This window comes from Salvelinus namaycush, unplaced genomic scaffold (assembly GCF_016432855.1).
Source record: "Salvelinus namaycush isolate Seneca unplaced genomic scaffold, SaNama_1.0 Scaffold189, whole genome shotgun sequence".
Classification (NCBI taxonomy): Eukaryota; Metazoa; Chordata; class Actinopteri; order Salmoniformes; family Salmonidae; genus Salvelinus; species Salvelinus namaycush.
This window is the reverse complement of record NW_024058663.1, coordinates 113,011-129,228: the sequence shown is the minus strand read 5'-3', so window position 1 is coordinate 129,228 and position 16,218 is coordinate 113,011. Positions and strand designations below refer to the sequence as shown.

The following is a 16,218-nucleotide window of genomic DNA, read 5'->3' as shown; positions in this document are numbered from 1 at the left end:
CATTTCACTGTAAGGTCTACCTACACCTGTTGTATTAGGCGCATGTGACAAATACAATTTGACATGTTTAGCGTCCTCCACCCACTGGAGTGCAGCTACTATCGCCAACAGTTAAACAGAGTATACTGCCTCCTTGAGGTTATCAAACGAGTGTAATTTGATGGATTATTTTGTGAGAACGTAATGATTTTTTAACTAACCATTTATTAATGTCCATCATGCTACATATCGCACAGGTGAGTTCATAAACTCAGCACAGGAGAGGCATGCATGATCCGGAGATAGTCGGAAAAGACCGAATGCATTGCATTGTGGGAAAAAGGAGCCAGTCGCCATCTTGCTTTAGCGCCGCAAGTTATCAGTGCAGAATAATAACCACGTTTGAATGAATATTTTTGAGACATACGAGTGTTTTAACAATTCAATTTGAGCATATATTGCAGGTAGTGAGGTGTACGAGTGTGTAGGTGGAACACCGTGCTGTTTGTTGGAATATTTCCGACTATAGAATTAGCTAACTGGGTACGCTCGACTTGAGGTGATCATGGGTCGCTCTAGGAGTCGCAGTTCGTCCCGTTCCAAACACTCCAAAAGCAGCAAGCACAGCAAAAAACGGAGCCGGTCGCGTTCAAGGGACAAGGAGAGGACCAAGAAGCGATCCAAGTCCCGTGAAGCGAAGAGGAACCGGCGCAGAGAATCGCGTTCTCGTTCCCGGTCAGCTACAGCATCGACCCGTAGGGAAAGGGAGAGAGCGGTCACACCGCCGGAGAGAATTGACATATTCGGCAGGACACTGAGCAAGAGAAGCGCCTTGGACGAAAAACAGAGAAAAGAGGAGGAGGAGAAGAAAGTCGAGATGGAAAGACAGAGGAAGATGTAAGTTGTAGCTCAATATTTTAGCCAAAATGCAAGACATGTTTGATAGGTAGGTAGCTAGCTTGCTAATACCAAATATATTGGCGCTTACTTTCTGGCTACATGGGTTAATTAGCTAGAATGCTAACAGGCATACACACAGGCATAAGCGCTAGCAAGCTAGCTGCCTACTAAATACGTGTCTTGAGGCCCAAGTCAGCTATACAAGCCTGTACCATTAGACAACCGGCTAGCTAGCTAAGTCACTTGGCTGCAATTAATTTGTCTTTAGCCTAATGGAATGTATAGATTTAAATTCCTTTCATTTATGCACATGTATAGTTCTGCAGTTGTGCGTATCGGGCAATCTGGTTGGTCATTTGTCATGCATCACAAATCAACGACCTAGTGTCATGATTATGGCCTACAGTGGTTTATCTTGCTAGCCTAGCTATGTAGCCTCGCTCTGTGTCCCAAAAAGATTGTCTACAACATCTCTCCTCCAAGCTGTGAGTTATGTGAGACATTATGGCCAAATGTAGTCAACGAAATATACATTCATGATATAGGCCTTGTCACTGGTAAACTGTTTTAAAAGGGAGGGAATTCAAAACCACAGTATCTCACCTGTGAAATGAAACATGTCAGGTATCTATGCCCCTCTGGTTTTCAACTACTGAAGTCAAACCACATGACGTTCATCTGGCCGCAGCCACTTTTAATATGTACTTATGTCAGTCCAAATTAGCATTCTGGGCGAAAGTCTTATGATAAGCCACAGTCCAATCGGAAATGTAACAATGAACACCCAGAGGCAAAGTTACTTCTGTTTTTATCTGTTTCAGAACCACATTCCTTTACATGTCATACTGCATTATCCATGCATGTCGCACATTGCAAAACCCTGAGGCGTCACCATTTTTATAGTGCAATTCAAGAGGGAAAAATGTTTATGCCTTTTCTGCTTCAGCGAGCAGGTCGCATAATAACCCCCCCCTCCATTGTTTGTAGTTAGATGATATTGGTCTGACAGAGAAAAAAGACACGGGGGGGGAAACTTGTTGTTGGGCACCTTTTGGCCAGAGGCTGATAGACGCCCGATACCTACAACACCGTGAACTACACCTGGACTGCTGTGTGGGCTTTTACTGCCCAGCCACAGGGTCACTTAACCAGCCACACAATGTCCAATAGAGACACGGACACCAGATAAGGATACTGGTTCTAGATTTCCTGGTGGTTGTGTGTAACCAAACCAAATTAAATCAGAGAGCGGGACAGTGTCGTGTTTTTAAGTCCTGCCTGAAGCAATGTGACAACGACTCCCGATAGTCACGTCCTGTTGATAGGGCAGCTGAAACAGTTTAAAAGCATTTGAACAGTCAACAGGACGCCTGCCTTGTGTTCGTGTGCGTGACCTGACTCTTCCCCCCCGGGCATGCCGTTTGAACTGACCCACACCTACGTTTACCCCCCCCCCCCCATTTCTCTGCTGCTCTGGACAAGCTCACTTCCACCCACCAATCGGGCGGGGGGGGGGTTGTCTTGTGTCACATCAGGTCCCCCCCTCATCTCCTGTTGTCAGTGGGTCAAATCTGTTTCCACACGTTGTATGTTAAGTACATATGTCATAATGACATGCTGCAATTCCCAAATCACTGAAACACCTTCTTCTTTTTTAACATATAGCAGCTTTATAACCCTGATAAACTTACAAATGCACAATTCCCAGAGTTTGGTGCTAGGAACACAAGCATTTCACTACACCCACAATATCATCTGCTAAATATGTGTATGTGACCAATAAAATTTGATTTGTACCTGTAGTAATATCTGACTTTATTAAAGTTGCATTGATTCAACAGTAACCTGAATATGCATTGATTGTATCATGTCACTTGTGCTACCATGTCAGCAACCCTCCCCTCTTTCTCTCGCCACCCTTGCCGAGCAGCCGGCAGGTGGAGATAGAGGAGAAGCTGATCGAGGAGGAGACGGCGCGTCGCGTGGAGGAACTGGTGGCCAAGCGGGTGGAGGAGGAGCTGGAGAAACGTAGAGATGAGATTGAGCGGGAGGTTCTGCGACGTGTGGAGGAGGCCAAGCGTATCATGGAGCGCCAGCTGTTGGAGGAGCTGGAGAAACAGAGGCAGACGGAGCTACAGGCCCAGAAGGCCAGAGAGGTAACGCTCGGTCGTTGGGAATGCAGGCACCCCTACCTCTACCCTGCCCCACTACTGCCTTCTCTGGCAAGTGCCCCCCCCCCCCCCAACTGGCTATGACATGTTTCACTGCTCCAGGGAGGGTGAGAGGGTAGGACACGGCTGCTGAGGCTCAGGATAGGTGGGTTTGGTTAGAGCTCTGTGCTTTACGGGTAGTAGACTGAGGGTTGGGTTAGAGCTCTGTGCTTTACGGGTAGTAGACTGAGGGTTGGGTTAAAGCTCTGTGCTTTACGGGTAGTAGACTGAGGGTTTCTAAATGGGGAAGTTAAACAGCCAATATTTGGCAGTGGACAGTCAAGACACGCAGGATTCATTTGAGACTTTTGCCATGGCCGGGTTATGACAATTTACTGACTTCATCCCTTCATTTGCTCTCATCATTCTCTCCCCTCCTTCCCCATTCATACATTCCTATTCAGAATGACTCATTTACTTTTTTTTTTTTTTTTTTACTTTCGTTATTGTAAATATCTAAAATAAAAAATAAAGCTCTTTTTCAAATTTGACATTTCATTATCAGTAACTGTCTCTGTGTCCAACATTCAGTGAAATGTGTTATTTCCCCAGGCAGGCAGAGAACACAGGTTTTCCCATCCACGACCCATACAAAAACAAATAGGGATGGAGAAACTTTGGCTTATTAGTTACAAATCAGTCCCTTTTTTTAGCCCAATAGTTTATTTTAGTGCTATAATGGTACATGTATTCATACTTAACCTTTCGGTACGGGGCCCGAATATATATATACCCCCTATATAATATATATATATTCAATCGGGTGCAAAATGCGGACCGAATCGAGGTCCACGTACCGAAAGGTTCAGTATGAATACAAAAAAATACAAACGCTATGCCTACGCTACGTTGTATATTTCTAGAATAAATCTGTGCTGGAAAACCCATTTCAGGCTATTCTGTTGAAACAACTAGAGCCTATGAACACTTTGTAATCAAAATGTCAAATCTTCGTTTTGGCGAGTTTCAAACCGTTGCTTTTGTCAGGCGCAGCCGGGAACTAGTTCTGTACGATGGCGAGTGGTGGTGGGGGTCGATAAATCATAATTGTTTAAATCTCCAGTTTGGGAACATTTTTATGCTTCCCAGTAGATTACAACAGCGATGGACAGGGAATGTCACCACTGCTCACCCAAGAATAGCCTATGCAGCTGCCAACACTAAACACGTTGACACATTTACGCCGACATCACCCTAGTATGCCTACCAAATCAGTATTCAAGCAGCCCCTTCACAGCTGATTCTGACTGGGCCAAAGAAATTACGAGCGATAGGTATGTTTATAGCTGCGGACATGCGCCCTTTCCCGATGGTTGAAAATAATCGTTTTTTTTTAAGCACCTCATGAAAGTGCTTGCGCCACGTTACGAACGTCGCCCTCTCGCATCCATTTCAGCAAACGGGTAGTACCAGCTCTAATATAAGCAAAGCTAAAGCCCGAGTTGTCCGTGAATTGGCCCAATGCACTCCGTGTTGCACTTCCTACAGATGGCTGGACCTCCAGGGCTACAGAGAGGATCTTAACGGTGACAGCCCATCACATTACCCTGGAGTGGAAGATGAGAAGAATGTGCTACAGACAAGCTGTCTTTATATCTGAGCAGTGTTTACATATGGATTTCACACGCGTATTGCACTTTATTTTAGTGTTGTTGATGAGTAATCGTGTTTTAATTTTAAAGTGTTGATATGCCTGATTTTTGCTTTCATCAGGCATGTGATCATATACTGCGCTGTGAAAAAGTATTTTCCCCCTTTCCAATTTTTTCTAATTTTGCATATTTTTGATACTGAATGTTATCAGATCTTCACCCAAAATCTAATATTAGATAAAGGGAACCTGAGTGAACAAATAAAACAACAATTATATTCTAGCAACAGCTGTTTCCTGAAGACTGTGTGATCATGCTCTCTGCAGCCGATGTAAGACCTTTTAAACAGGTCAACATTCACAAGGCCGCAGGGCCAGACGGATTACCAGGACGTGTACTGCGAGCATGCGCTGACCAACTGGCATGTGTCTTCACCGACATTTTCAACCTCTCCCTGTCCGAGTCTGTAACACCAACATGTTTCAAGTAGACCACCATAGTCCCTGTGCCCAAGAACACTAAGGTAACCTGCCTAAATGACTACTGACCCGTAACACTCACTTCTGTAGCCATAAAGTGCTTTGAAAGGCTGGTCATGGCTCACATCAACACCATTATCCCAGAAACCTTAGACCCACTCCAATTTGTTTACCGCCCCAACAGATCGATAGATGATCCAATCTCAATTGCACACCACACTGCCCTTTCTCTCCTGGACAATAGGAACACCTATGTGAGAATGCTTTTCATTGACTACAGCTCAGCGTTCAACACCATAGTGCCCTCAAAGCTCATCAATAAGCTGAGGACCCTGGGACGAAACACCTCTGCAACTGGATCCTGGACTTCCTGACGGGCCGCTCCCAGGTGGTACTGTTAGGTTACAACACATCTGCCATGCTGATCCTCAACACGGTGGCCCCTCAGGGGTGCGTGCTCGAGTCCCCTCCTGTACTCCCTGTTCACCCATGACTGCACAGCCAGGCACGACTCCAACACCATCATTAAGTTTTCAGACGACACAACAGTGGTAGGCCTGATCACCAACAACGACGAGACAGCCTATAGGGAGGAGGTCAGAGACCTGGCCGTGTGTGGCCAGGAGAACAGCCTCTCCCTCAATGTGATAAAGACAAAGGAGATGATTGTGGACTACAGGAAAAAAGGACCGAGCACGTCCCAATTCTCATCGACGAGGGTGCAGTGGAGCAGGTTGAGAGCTTCAAGTTCCTTGGTGTCCACATCACCAACAAACTAACATGGTCCAAGCACACCAAGACAGTAGTTAACCTCTTGAGCCTATGGGGGCGCCATTTCGACTTTGTAAAAATGAGTTCCCAAATTAAACTGCCTCGTACTCAATTCTTGCTCGTACAATATGCATATTATTATTACTATTGGATAGAAAACACTCTAGTTTCTAAAACCGTTTGAATTATTTCTCTGAGTGAAACAGAACTCATTCTGCAGCACATTTCCTGTCAGGGAGTGAGATTTCAGAAATCGAGGTCCCTGTTCTGAGGTCAGTTTATAAGTCCCCATGTAAGCCATCGGGCTACATGCACTGCATACGTCTTCCTCTAGATGTCAGTAAGCGGGGAGAATTTGCATGGAGTGGATTGCGCAATCTGGGACCTTTATATAAGACCGTGGAACGGAAGTACCGTCCTTTTCAACGATGCGCCTGGCGCAAGAAGACATCACAATGGCGTCCTGCAAACGCTTTCGTTTTAGTAGTTCTATATCTCCGGTCATGTTTTTATTCGTTATAGGTGTTAAAGACATCATAAGGTAGTTAATTTAAACCGACTTATAGCAGTTTATAGCAGTTTATTGCGATTTTCTGGGATTTCTTTGTCATGCGCTTTCACGAGTTGGACACGTCTCCAGTGGGTGGCTATCGTTAGCTGCTATTTCGACAGGAGAAGAGGACATCTTTCAACCCAAAGGCGATTGTTCTGGAGAAAGGACAGCTTGCCCAAGATTCTGATGGAAGCTCAGCTAATAGTAAGCAGTCTTTATGCTGTTAATTCGTACTTATGTTGACAAATGTAAAATAATAATTCCGCCATGAATTATGGTGCGGTCTCGCTTTGGCGCACGCTGTATTGCGCAGTAACGTTAATTTTAAAAATCTAACACAGCGATTGCATTAAGAACTAATTTATCTTTCATTTGCTGTCCAACTTGTATTTTTTAGTCAAGTTTATGAATAGTTTTCGATTAGAATAGGTGCCTCTCCAAGATGGCGTCGGACAGATTGCTTGAATTTTTGGCCACTATTCTCATTGTATAACCACGATTTGTGCCGCTAAATATGCACATTTTCGAACAAACTCTATATGCATTGTGTAATATGATGTTATAGGACTGTCATCTGAAGAATTCTGAGAAGGTTAGTGAAAAAATTAATATATTTTGGTGGTTTATACGTTATTGCTATTTTTGCCTTGAATCAATGCTGTTGTGATGTTTGCTATTGTGGTAAGCTAATATAACGCTATATTGTGTTTTCGCTGTAAAACACTTAGAAAATCTGAAATATTGTCTGGATTCACAAGATCTGTGTCTTTCAATTGCTGTACGCTGTGTATTTTTAAGAAATGTTTTATGATGAGTAATTAGGTAATACACGTTGCTCTCTGTAGTTATTCTAGTCGCTTTGGTGAGAGTTGTGATGGTGGCTGCAATGGTAAACTATGATTTATACCTGAAATATGCACATTTTTCTAACAAAACATATGCTATACAATAAATATGTTATCAGACTGTCATCTGATGAAGTTGTTTCTTGGTTAGTGGCTATTTATATCTTTATTTGGTCGAACTTGTGATAGCTACTGATGGAGTAAAAAAATGGTGGAGTAAGAAAGTGGTGTCTTTTGCTAACGTGGTTAGCTAATAGATTTACATATTGTGTCTTCCCTGTAAAACATTTTAAAAATCAGAAATGATGGCTGGATTCACAAGATGTGTATCTTTCATCTGGTGTCTTGGACTTGTGATTTAATGATATTTAGATGCTAGTATTTACTTGTGACGCTATGCTAGGCTATGCTAGTCAGCTTTTTTACTGATGGGGGTGCTCCCGGATCCGGGTTTGGGAGGAACTAGAAGTTAAGAGGGCACGAAAAACGTATTCCCCCTCAGGAGACTGAAAAGATTTGGCATGGGTCCTCGGCTCCTCAAAATGTTTTCAGCTACACCATCGAGAGCATCCTGACCGGTTGCATCACAGCATGGCATGGCAACTGCTCAGCCTCCGACCGCAAGGCACTACAGAGGGTATTGCGAACGGCCCAGTACGTTACTGTGGCCAAGCTTCCTGCCATCCAGGACCTCTATACCAGGCGGTGTCAGAGGAAGGCCCTAAAAATTGTCAAATACTCCAGCCACCCTAGTCATAGAATTTTCTCTCTGCTAACGCACGGCAAGCAGTACTGGAGTGCCAGGTTTAGGTCCAAGAGGCTTCCAAACAGCTTCTACCCCCAAACCATATGACTCCTGAACATCAAATCAAATGGCTACCCCAAACTATTTGCATTGCCACTCCCCCCCCCCCCCACTCACCCCAAACTATTTGCATTGCTGCTACTCTGTGTATTATCTATGCATAGTCACTTTAATAACTCTACCTACATGTACATATTACCTCGACTAACCGGTGCCCCCGCACATTGACTGTACCGGTACCCCCCCTGTATATAGTCTCGCTATTGTTATTTTACTGCTGCTCTTTAGTTACCTTTTTTTCTTCTTCTTGTCTGTATTTTTTTTTTTAAACTGCACTGTTGGTTAGGGGCTCGTAAGTAAGCATTTCACTGTAAGGTGAATACCTGTTGTATTCGGCACATGTAACTAATAACATTTGATTATTTTATTTCATGAACAAAGTTATGCAGCACCCAATGCCCCTGTGTGAATAAGTAATTGCCCCCAGACACTCAATAACTGGTTGTGTCTCCTTCAGCTGAAATGACTGCACTGCTTTAACTCAGCGAGGTCTGTGGGTTTTTAAACATGAACTGCTCATTTCAAGTCCTGCTACAACATCTCAACTGGGACTAGGTGTGGACTTTGACTAGGCCATTCCAAAACTTCTAATCTGTTACTTTTTAGCCATCGGCATGTAGATTTTGATTGTGTGCTTTGAATCATTGTCTTGCTTCATGACCCAGCAGCCCTTCAGCTTCAGCTCACAGACAGATGGCTTGACATTCTCCTGTAGAGTTCTGAAACAGAGCAGAATTCATGGTTCCTTCTATTAAGGCAAGTCGTCCAGGTCCTGAGTCAGCAAAGCATCCTCAAACCATCACACTACCACCACCTGTGACATCAGGTGGTGTAGGTGTCTTGGAGGGCAGATAGTTTTGCCACCAGTGATGCGTTGTGCAGACCTCACTACCCTCTGGAGAGCCTTGCGGTTGAGGGCGGTGCGGTTGCCGTACCAGGCGGTGATACAGCCTGACAGGATGCTCTCGATTGTGCATCTGTAAAAGTTTGTCAGGGTTTTGGGTGACATGCCACATTTCTTCAGCCTCCTGAGGTTGAAGAGGCGTTGCTGCGCCTTCTTCACCAAGCTGTCTGTGTGGGTGGACCATTTTTTTAAAGTTCGTCCGTGATGTGTACGCCGAGGATCTTAACTTTCCACTACTGTTCCGTGATGTGACTGGTTTTCTTTTTGTAGTTGGTTATTTGCTGTAGACCCTGCCACATACGTCTCGTGTCTGAGCCGTTGAATTGTGACTCCACTTTGTACCTACACTGATATTTATAGAGATTCTCGGGGGGCAGTTACTTTTTCACACCGGGGCATTGGGTGTTGCATAACTTTGTTAAATAAATCAAATACATATACTTATTTAAAAAAAAATGTAACTTAACTCCGGTTCCCTTTAACTAATATTAGGTTTTGGTTGAAGATCTGGTAACATTCAGTATCAAAAAGGGGGAAACTATTTTTCCCGCCACTCTATATGGCATCACACTGTATTTTCTTAAATTAAAAAGCACAACTAACTCCTGGAATTCCATTTTCCCGCTGTACCGAAACCGAACCCAAATTGACAGTACGTACCGACGGCAAGTAGCCTGGCGGGTAGGAGCGTTGGACAAGTTGCTGGATCGAATTAACCCACTTGTTCCCCGGGGGCCGATGACGTGGATGCCGATTTTTAAGGCAGCCCCCCCCCGCCCCTCTCTGATTCAGACGGGTTGGGTTACATGTGGAAGACACATTTCAGTTGAATGCATTCAGTTGTACATCTGACTAGGTATCCCACTTTCTCTTAACAGTGACCCCCACCCCCCCTCCCCCCCAAAACGACAGTACATTCCGAACCCTGACCCCAAAACAACAATACGTACCGAACCGTGGGTTTGGTGAACCGTTACCCCTAGTTTGGACTCCCGAGTGGCACAGCGGTCTAGGGCACTGCATCTCATTGTAAATAAGAATTTATTTATCAGTGCACCTCACTGAGCTACCCCCTCCCCCACCATCGCTCTTATTCAGACCCCCCCCCCCCCCCCCCCTTCCATTTGCAGCATTAGACCTGTCACTCCACACCACTTTCTGTTTTTGAATAAATAGCCTAATGAAAGTACGTGATTACATACACAATTTAGTTTAGTGTGTCCAATAAAGTTTATATTATCGTCGTCCTCTCTTAATCCTTGTTTTGAATAGCTCCCATTTTTAGAAGGCATCTGCTCTGGGATACGTAACAATGACGGACCTCCATTTCCTGTTTCCTGTTTGCAAGGTCAATGATCTCTGGTCTAACCCTGTCTGTTAATGCTACTTATTTAATATTCATTTTTTTTAATGTTGAAACGTAACACGGTTTTAAAGAACAAACATGCTCTTTATTAGATTTGACGTCCTCATGACTTGCTTCTCTTTAGGGGTGTTTTTTTATATCTTTTTTTTTCTTGATTTAATTTTGATTTCTGGACCCAAACTTGTGTTAACACCATTTGACCTGAACTGGCCTGCAGACAGCTCCCAGCTCATGTGCTGTGTTCATGCCTCCTCCACACTGTACTCTACAGCTGCTGTATGTTGTCTCCATGTGAACTGAGCCAGAGAGAGCGGCTTTAAAGAGTGCGAGCTGGGCTGCAGGCGGCAGTCAAGCAGTACACAGATCAGTTTTTTAAAGAGGAAGGCCACAGGCGGGCCGGGCGCGTTTTGGTGTATGGCAGCCCCCCCCCCCCCCCCCAACCCCCGCCCTACCTCCTCCCAGGAGCGCTTCTCTCTCTGCAGGGGACACAGTCTGGACGAGACAGTAAATATTCAACCGTTTTAATGCTGAATGCTTTCACCAGTTGTGTAGGTACACAGGCAAGGAAAATGCCTAGGTATACGTGCATTGGTGAGCTAAAACTATTCACTCCTTTTTTTGAATTTGTTTTTTTTAAATCCTTTTTCTCTTGCTTGATAAGAAAGAAGAAAATAGATTTTTATTTATTTTTAGAATGTTTGTTTTTGTATTTTTAAATATCTACTATGTAAGTGTGACGAGTGGGTTTCCCCTCTTCTTATATTCTCTTTAATGTCTTAATGATCCAGCTACAAGTCTTATTGAGTGATTCCTGTATATGGGCAGGGCTTCTTTTCCCCTTTTGATATATGTTGTGCTCCTCTGTGTTCTGAAAGCTTTCTGCTCGACAGAGAAGAACGGATGGGAGAGGCTGGTTGTGATGGGAGAGGCTGGTTGTGATGGGAGAGGCCTGGTTGTGATGGGAGAGGGCTGGTTGTGATGGGAGAGGCCTGGTTGTGATGGGAGAGGCTGGTTGTGATGGGAGAGGCCTGGTTGTGATGGGAGAGGCTGGTTGTGATGGGAGAGGCTGGTTGTGATGGGAGAGGGCTGGTTGTGATGGGAGAAGGCTGGTTGTGATGGGAGAAGGCTGGTTGTGATGGGAGAAGGCTGGTTGTGATGGGAGAAGGCTGGTTGTGATGGGAGAAGGCTGGTTGTGATGGGAGAAGGCTGGTTGTGATGGGAGAAGGCTGGTTGTGATGGGAGAAGGCTGGTTGTGATGGGAGAGGGCTGGTTGTGATGGGAGAGGGCTGGTTGTGATGGGAGAGGCTGGTTGTGATGGGAGAGGCTGGTTGTGATGGGAGAGGGCTGGTTGTGATGGGAGAGGGCTGGTTGTGATGGGAGAAGGCTGGTTGTGATGGGAGAGGGCTGGTTGTGATGGGAGAGGGCTGGTTGTGATGGGAGAGGGCTGGTTGTGATGGGAGAGGGCTGGTTGTGATGGGAGAGGGCTGGTTGTGATGGGAGAGGGCTGGTTGTGATGGGAGAGGGCTGGTTGTGATGGGAGAGGGCTGGTTGTGATGGGAGAGGGCTGGTTGTGATGGGAGAGGGCTGGTTGTGATGGGAGAGGGCTGGTTGTGATGGGAGAGGGCTGGTTGTGATGGGAGAGGGCTGGTTGTGATGGGAGAGGGCTGGTTGTGATGGGAGAGGGCTGGTTGTGATGGGAGAGGGCTGGTTGTGATGGGAGAGGGCTGGTTGTGATGGGAGAGGGCTGGTTGTGATGGGAGAGGGCTGGTTGTGATGGGAGAGGGCTGGTTGTGATGGGAGAGGGCTGGTTGTGATGGGAGAGGGCTGGTTGTGATGGGAGAGGGCTGGTTGTGATGGGAGAGGGCTGGTTGTGATGGGAGAGGCTGGTTGTGATGGGAGAGGCTGGTTGTGATGGGAGAGGCTGGTTGTGATGGGAGAGGCTGGTTGTGATGGGAGAGGGCTGGTTGTGATGGGAGAGGGCTGGTTGTGATGGGAGAGGGCTGGTTGTGATGGGAGAGGGCTGGTTGTGATGGGAGAGGGCTGGTTGTGATGGGAGAGGGCTGGTTGTGATGGGAGAGGGCTGGTTGTGATGGGAGAGGGCTGGTTGTGATGGGAGAGGGCTGGTTGTGATGGGAGAAGGCTGGTTGTGATGGGAGAAGGCTGGTTGTGATGGGAGAAGGCTGGTTGTGACACACTCCTTTGTGTAGGATGAAGACGAGTGACTGTGCCCACATGTGTGTTGAGAGGTCAATAATGTATACTTGGGAGTGTGTGTGTTGGGGGTGTGTTGGGAGTGTGTGGGGGTGTTGGGAGTGTGTGGGGGTGTTGGGATTGACTGGGTGGGGGTGTGAGTGGGTGTGTTGGGAGTGGGTGGGGGTGTGTTGGGAGTGGGTGGGGGTGTTGGGATTGACTGGGTGGGGGTGTGAGTGGGTGTGTGTTGGGAGTGTGTGTTGGGAGTGTGTGTGTTTGGGATGTTGTGCGGCTGTATCCTGTGCTAACATGGCATTGTGTCTTTAGGAGGAAGAACGATCCAAACGGGACGAGCTGGAGAAAATCCTGGAGGAGAATAACCGCAAGATCGCTGACGCTCAGGCCAAGCTGGTAAAAAAAACCTGTTTCCTCCTCCTCTGTTCTGTTCCAACAGCAAACGGGGCAATTCTATGATGATTTATGGTCGTTCTTAATATTGAAATACGTGGTCTTCGTAGCTTTCATGTGAAATGCGGTAGTGGCATTTTTGTTTTGCCATTTGAGGGCGTAGACGTAGATTCCCAGGGCTTCTGTGAGAAACGCTACGTTAGTACAGCACAGTAACGCACCCTGGCACTGGCTTTGCAGTGATGGTTATCAGTAACCATTAACAATAAGTGTTGTTGTTTTTCCCCTTCGCCTGTTTTTATCATCTGTGTCTGAAACTTGACTCCATTTTGTAAGATGTATTTTTATTTGGACATGTACAAGTCACCATTGTGTTAAACAACAACAAACTGATTCTAATAACGTCTTGGTGGGGCTCAGAAAACATCAACAGTTTGTGGGCATTTTGGCATTGCAGGATCTCTATCCTGACCCTGGTGTGTGTGTGTGTGTGTGTGTGTGTCCACCAGGCTGAGGAGCAGTTGCGTATCGTAGAGGAGCAGAGAAAGATTCACGAGGAGAGGATGAAGCTGGACCAGGATCGGCAGCGGCAGCAGAAGGAGGAACAGAAAATGATCCTGGGCAAGGGAAAGTCCCGGCCCAAGCTCTCCTTCTCCCTCAAAGCCACCGAATGAGTCTCTCATCCCTCCTCTCTTCCTTCTCATCCCACCCACCTCTCTGCTCCTCCTCCTCTCTGGAACGCTAGCTGTGTGGAAGGCTGAAGGAAGGGTAGCCCACGGCGCTGTCCTGCCACGCACCGCCCTGCTCTACAGACCTTTCCCAACCAAGCCTTGGAGGGAGGCCCGCCCACCTTCAAACACCTGTCTCGCCGCTTGACCCCTTTGACCCCCCCCCCCACCCACCCAGTGACTATTGTTTGTGTTTTTATTTTTTTATTTTATTTTTAAGGATCTGATCTGTCATGTACAAAACTGTCACTACGTGGTCCTCTTACTGTGGCCCACGAGTGGTTGAGTCCCCTCTGTTTCTGTAGGGTAAGTGTGTTCTGTTGAAGCTTATTAAAACTGTGGGCTTTAGGAGTTGGCCTAGGTTTTCCCTGTGCCGTATGTGTCTAACGTAGAAAGCTGATTTCCCAAACAGGGCTGACCTAAAGTGATGCTGCAGGCAGGGCTAACCTAAAGTGATGCTGCAGGCAGGGCTAACCTAAAGTGATGCTGCAGGCAGGGCTAACCTAAAGTGATGCTGCAGGCAGGGCTAACCTAAAGTGATGCTGCAGGCAGGGCTAACCTAAAGTGATGCTGCAGGCAGGGCTAACCTAAAGTGATGCTGCAGGCAGGGCTAGCCTAAAGTGATGCTGCAGGCAGGGCTGACCTAAAGTGATGCTGCAGGCAGGGCTAACCTAAAGTGATGCTGCAGGCAGGGCTAGCCTAAAGTGACGCTGCAGGCAGGGCTAGCCTAAAGTGACGCTGCAGGCAGGGCTAGCCTAAAGTGACGCTGCAGGCAGGGCTAGCCTAAAGTGACGCTGCAGGCAGGGCTAGCCTAAAGTGATGCTGCAGGCAGGGCTAACCTAAAGTGATGCTGCAGGCAGGGCTAACCTAAAGTGACGCTGCAGGCAGGGCTAGCCTAAAGTGATGCTGCAGGCAGGGCTGACCTAAAGTGATGCTGCAGGCAGGGCTGACCTAAAGTGATGCTGCAGGCAGGGCTAACCTAAAGTGACGCTGCAGGCAGGGCTAGCCTAAAGTGACGCTGCAGGCAGGGCTAGCCTAAAGTGACGCTGCAGGCAGGGCTAGCCTAAAGTGACGCTGCAGGCAGGGCTAGCCTAAAGTGACGCTGCAGGCAGGGCTAGCCTAAAGTGACGCTGCAGGCAGGGCTAGCCTAAAGTGACGCTGCAGGCAGGGCTAGCCTAAAGTGACGCTGCAGGCAGGGCTAGCCTAAAGTGACGCTGCAGGCAGGGCTAGCCTAAAGTGACGCTGCAGGCAGGGCTAGCCTAAAGTGACGCTGCAGGCAGGGCTAACCTTTACTCGGTAAATCACGGTGACCTCCACCCGACAGGTTGATCTTCAACCTCCCCACACCTCAAATCAGATGTTTTTAAACTCACGTTTCTCCTCGGTTTAGATGTAGCATCAAATACAAAAACCAAAACATGTGGACAAGGAGACCCCACTGCTGCACAGGGGAACCCAGGCCAATTCCCAATCTGCCCATGGAGCTGGTCAGGTTGGAACAGGATACGAGTGTCATCCATGGTCAGGAGTGGTGGTGTGTGGGGGGGGGGGGGGGGGGGGGGGGACGAGAGACATTTCCTGTATGATGTAATATTTAGCGTCTCTGTGGTGTCCTACTCCTGTGAGTTAATATATGAAATGAATCCAAACAACAAGGGATTTATTAATCGTGCATCATTTTACTGAACTGTTACTGTTTACATCTGAGTGAGTTGTGCTCTGAAGTAGACTGTTTCAGACCTCCTTAGTTTGTGTAGTTTATTAACTTCCCCTTTTGTTAGGGTCCCCGTTAACTCACTATTGGTTCCTAAAGGATGTCCAAGTCCAGGTGAGATTGACTAGCTACATGGTTTAGGTCTGAGAGAGAGAGTGTGTGTGTGTGTGTGTGTCTGACAGAGAGTGTGTGTGTGTGACAGTATGTATGGCTGACCGCTGGTAAGAGGCTTCATGAGTAAATGAAATTTGTCTTGTGGTAATTTCCCCAACTTGTTAATGGGGACTGAACAATTTACCAATAAATCCATTGAATGCTTCCAAGTGTCTCGGATTGTGTCTTCTGTTCAATGGTTATTTCCCATTGGCCAATTGTTGACAAAATATCTAATTGGTCAAAAGACCAATTATGGGAAATATCAGAATTGGGCTGCATGTGTAAACCACCGATAACCACGTTTCTATGCAAGTAAAGTCCATATATAAAAATCAGGAAAGATGCGATGGTAAGAGGAAGTTTCGGGTACAATATTATGAACGCTGACATTTGTTCATTCGACATGGTGTGTGGTCTTTTTGTGTCAGTAAAATGTATTATGTCGAGAGAATGGCCAGCCAGTTAGCGAAAATGGTGGTGGAAACGTCTTTGAGGTAATACTAATATAATAATCAGATCAACGTCAACTTGGGAATCACACGATGATATGGTTCTGTG

The 16,218-nt window shown here is 46.6% G+C and overlaps 1 protein-coding gene across 2 annotated transcripts; it reads left to right on the top strand.

Moving 5' to 3' along the window:
* The first annotated feature begins 326 nt into the window (after positions 1-326).
* LOC120037814 (arginine and glutamate-rich protein 1-B-like) lies at positions 327-15,821 on the top strand. 2 transcript variants are annotated; one of them, XM_038983778.1, is made up of 4 exons: positions 327-876; positions 2,810-3,035; positions 12,982-13,065; positions 13,572-15,821. In XM_038983778.1, exons 1-4 carry the CDS (start codon positions 545-547, stop codon positions 13,734-13,736), a joined length of 807 nt encoding a protein of 268 aa, XP_038839706.1. In that variant the 5' UTR covers positions 327-544; the 3' UTR covers positions 13,737-15,821. The 2 variants fall into 2 exon arrangements, with proteins under 2 accessions (XP_038839706.1, XP_038839705.1); XM_038983777.1 differs by having other exon boundaries at positions 2,771-3,035.
* The last annotated feature ends 397 nt before the right edge of the window (positions 15,822-16,218 follow it).

What these genes read in the sequence shown, in the direction of transcription:
- LOC120037814 (XM_038983777.1), top strand. Translation starts at nt 545, where the DNA reads ATGGGTCGCTCTAGGAGTCGCAGTTCGTCCCGTTCCAAACACTCCAAA. An exon ending in AGGCCCAGAAGGCCAGAGAG is followed by an intron (nt 3,036 to 12,981) that starts GTAACGCTCGGT and finishes TTGTGTCTTTAG; the next exon opens with GAGGAAGAACGATCCAAACG. An exon ending in CTGACGCTCAGGCCAAGCTG is followed by an intron (nt 13,066 to 13,571) that starts GTAAAAAAAACC and finishes TGTGTCCACCAG; the next exon opens with GCTGAGGAGCAGTTGCGTAT.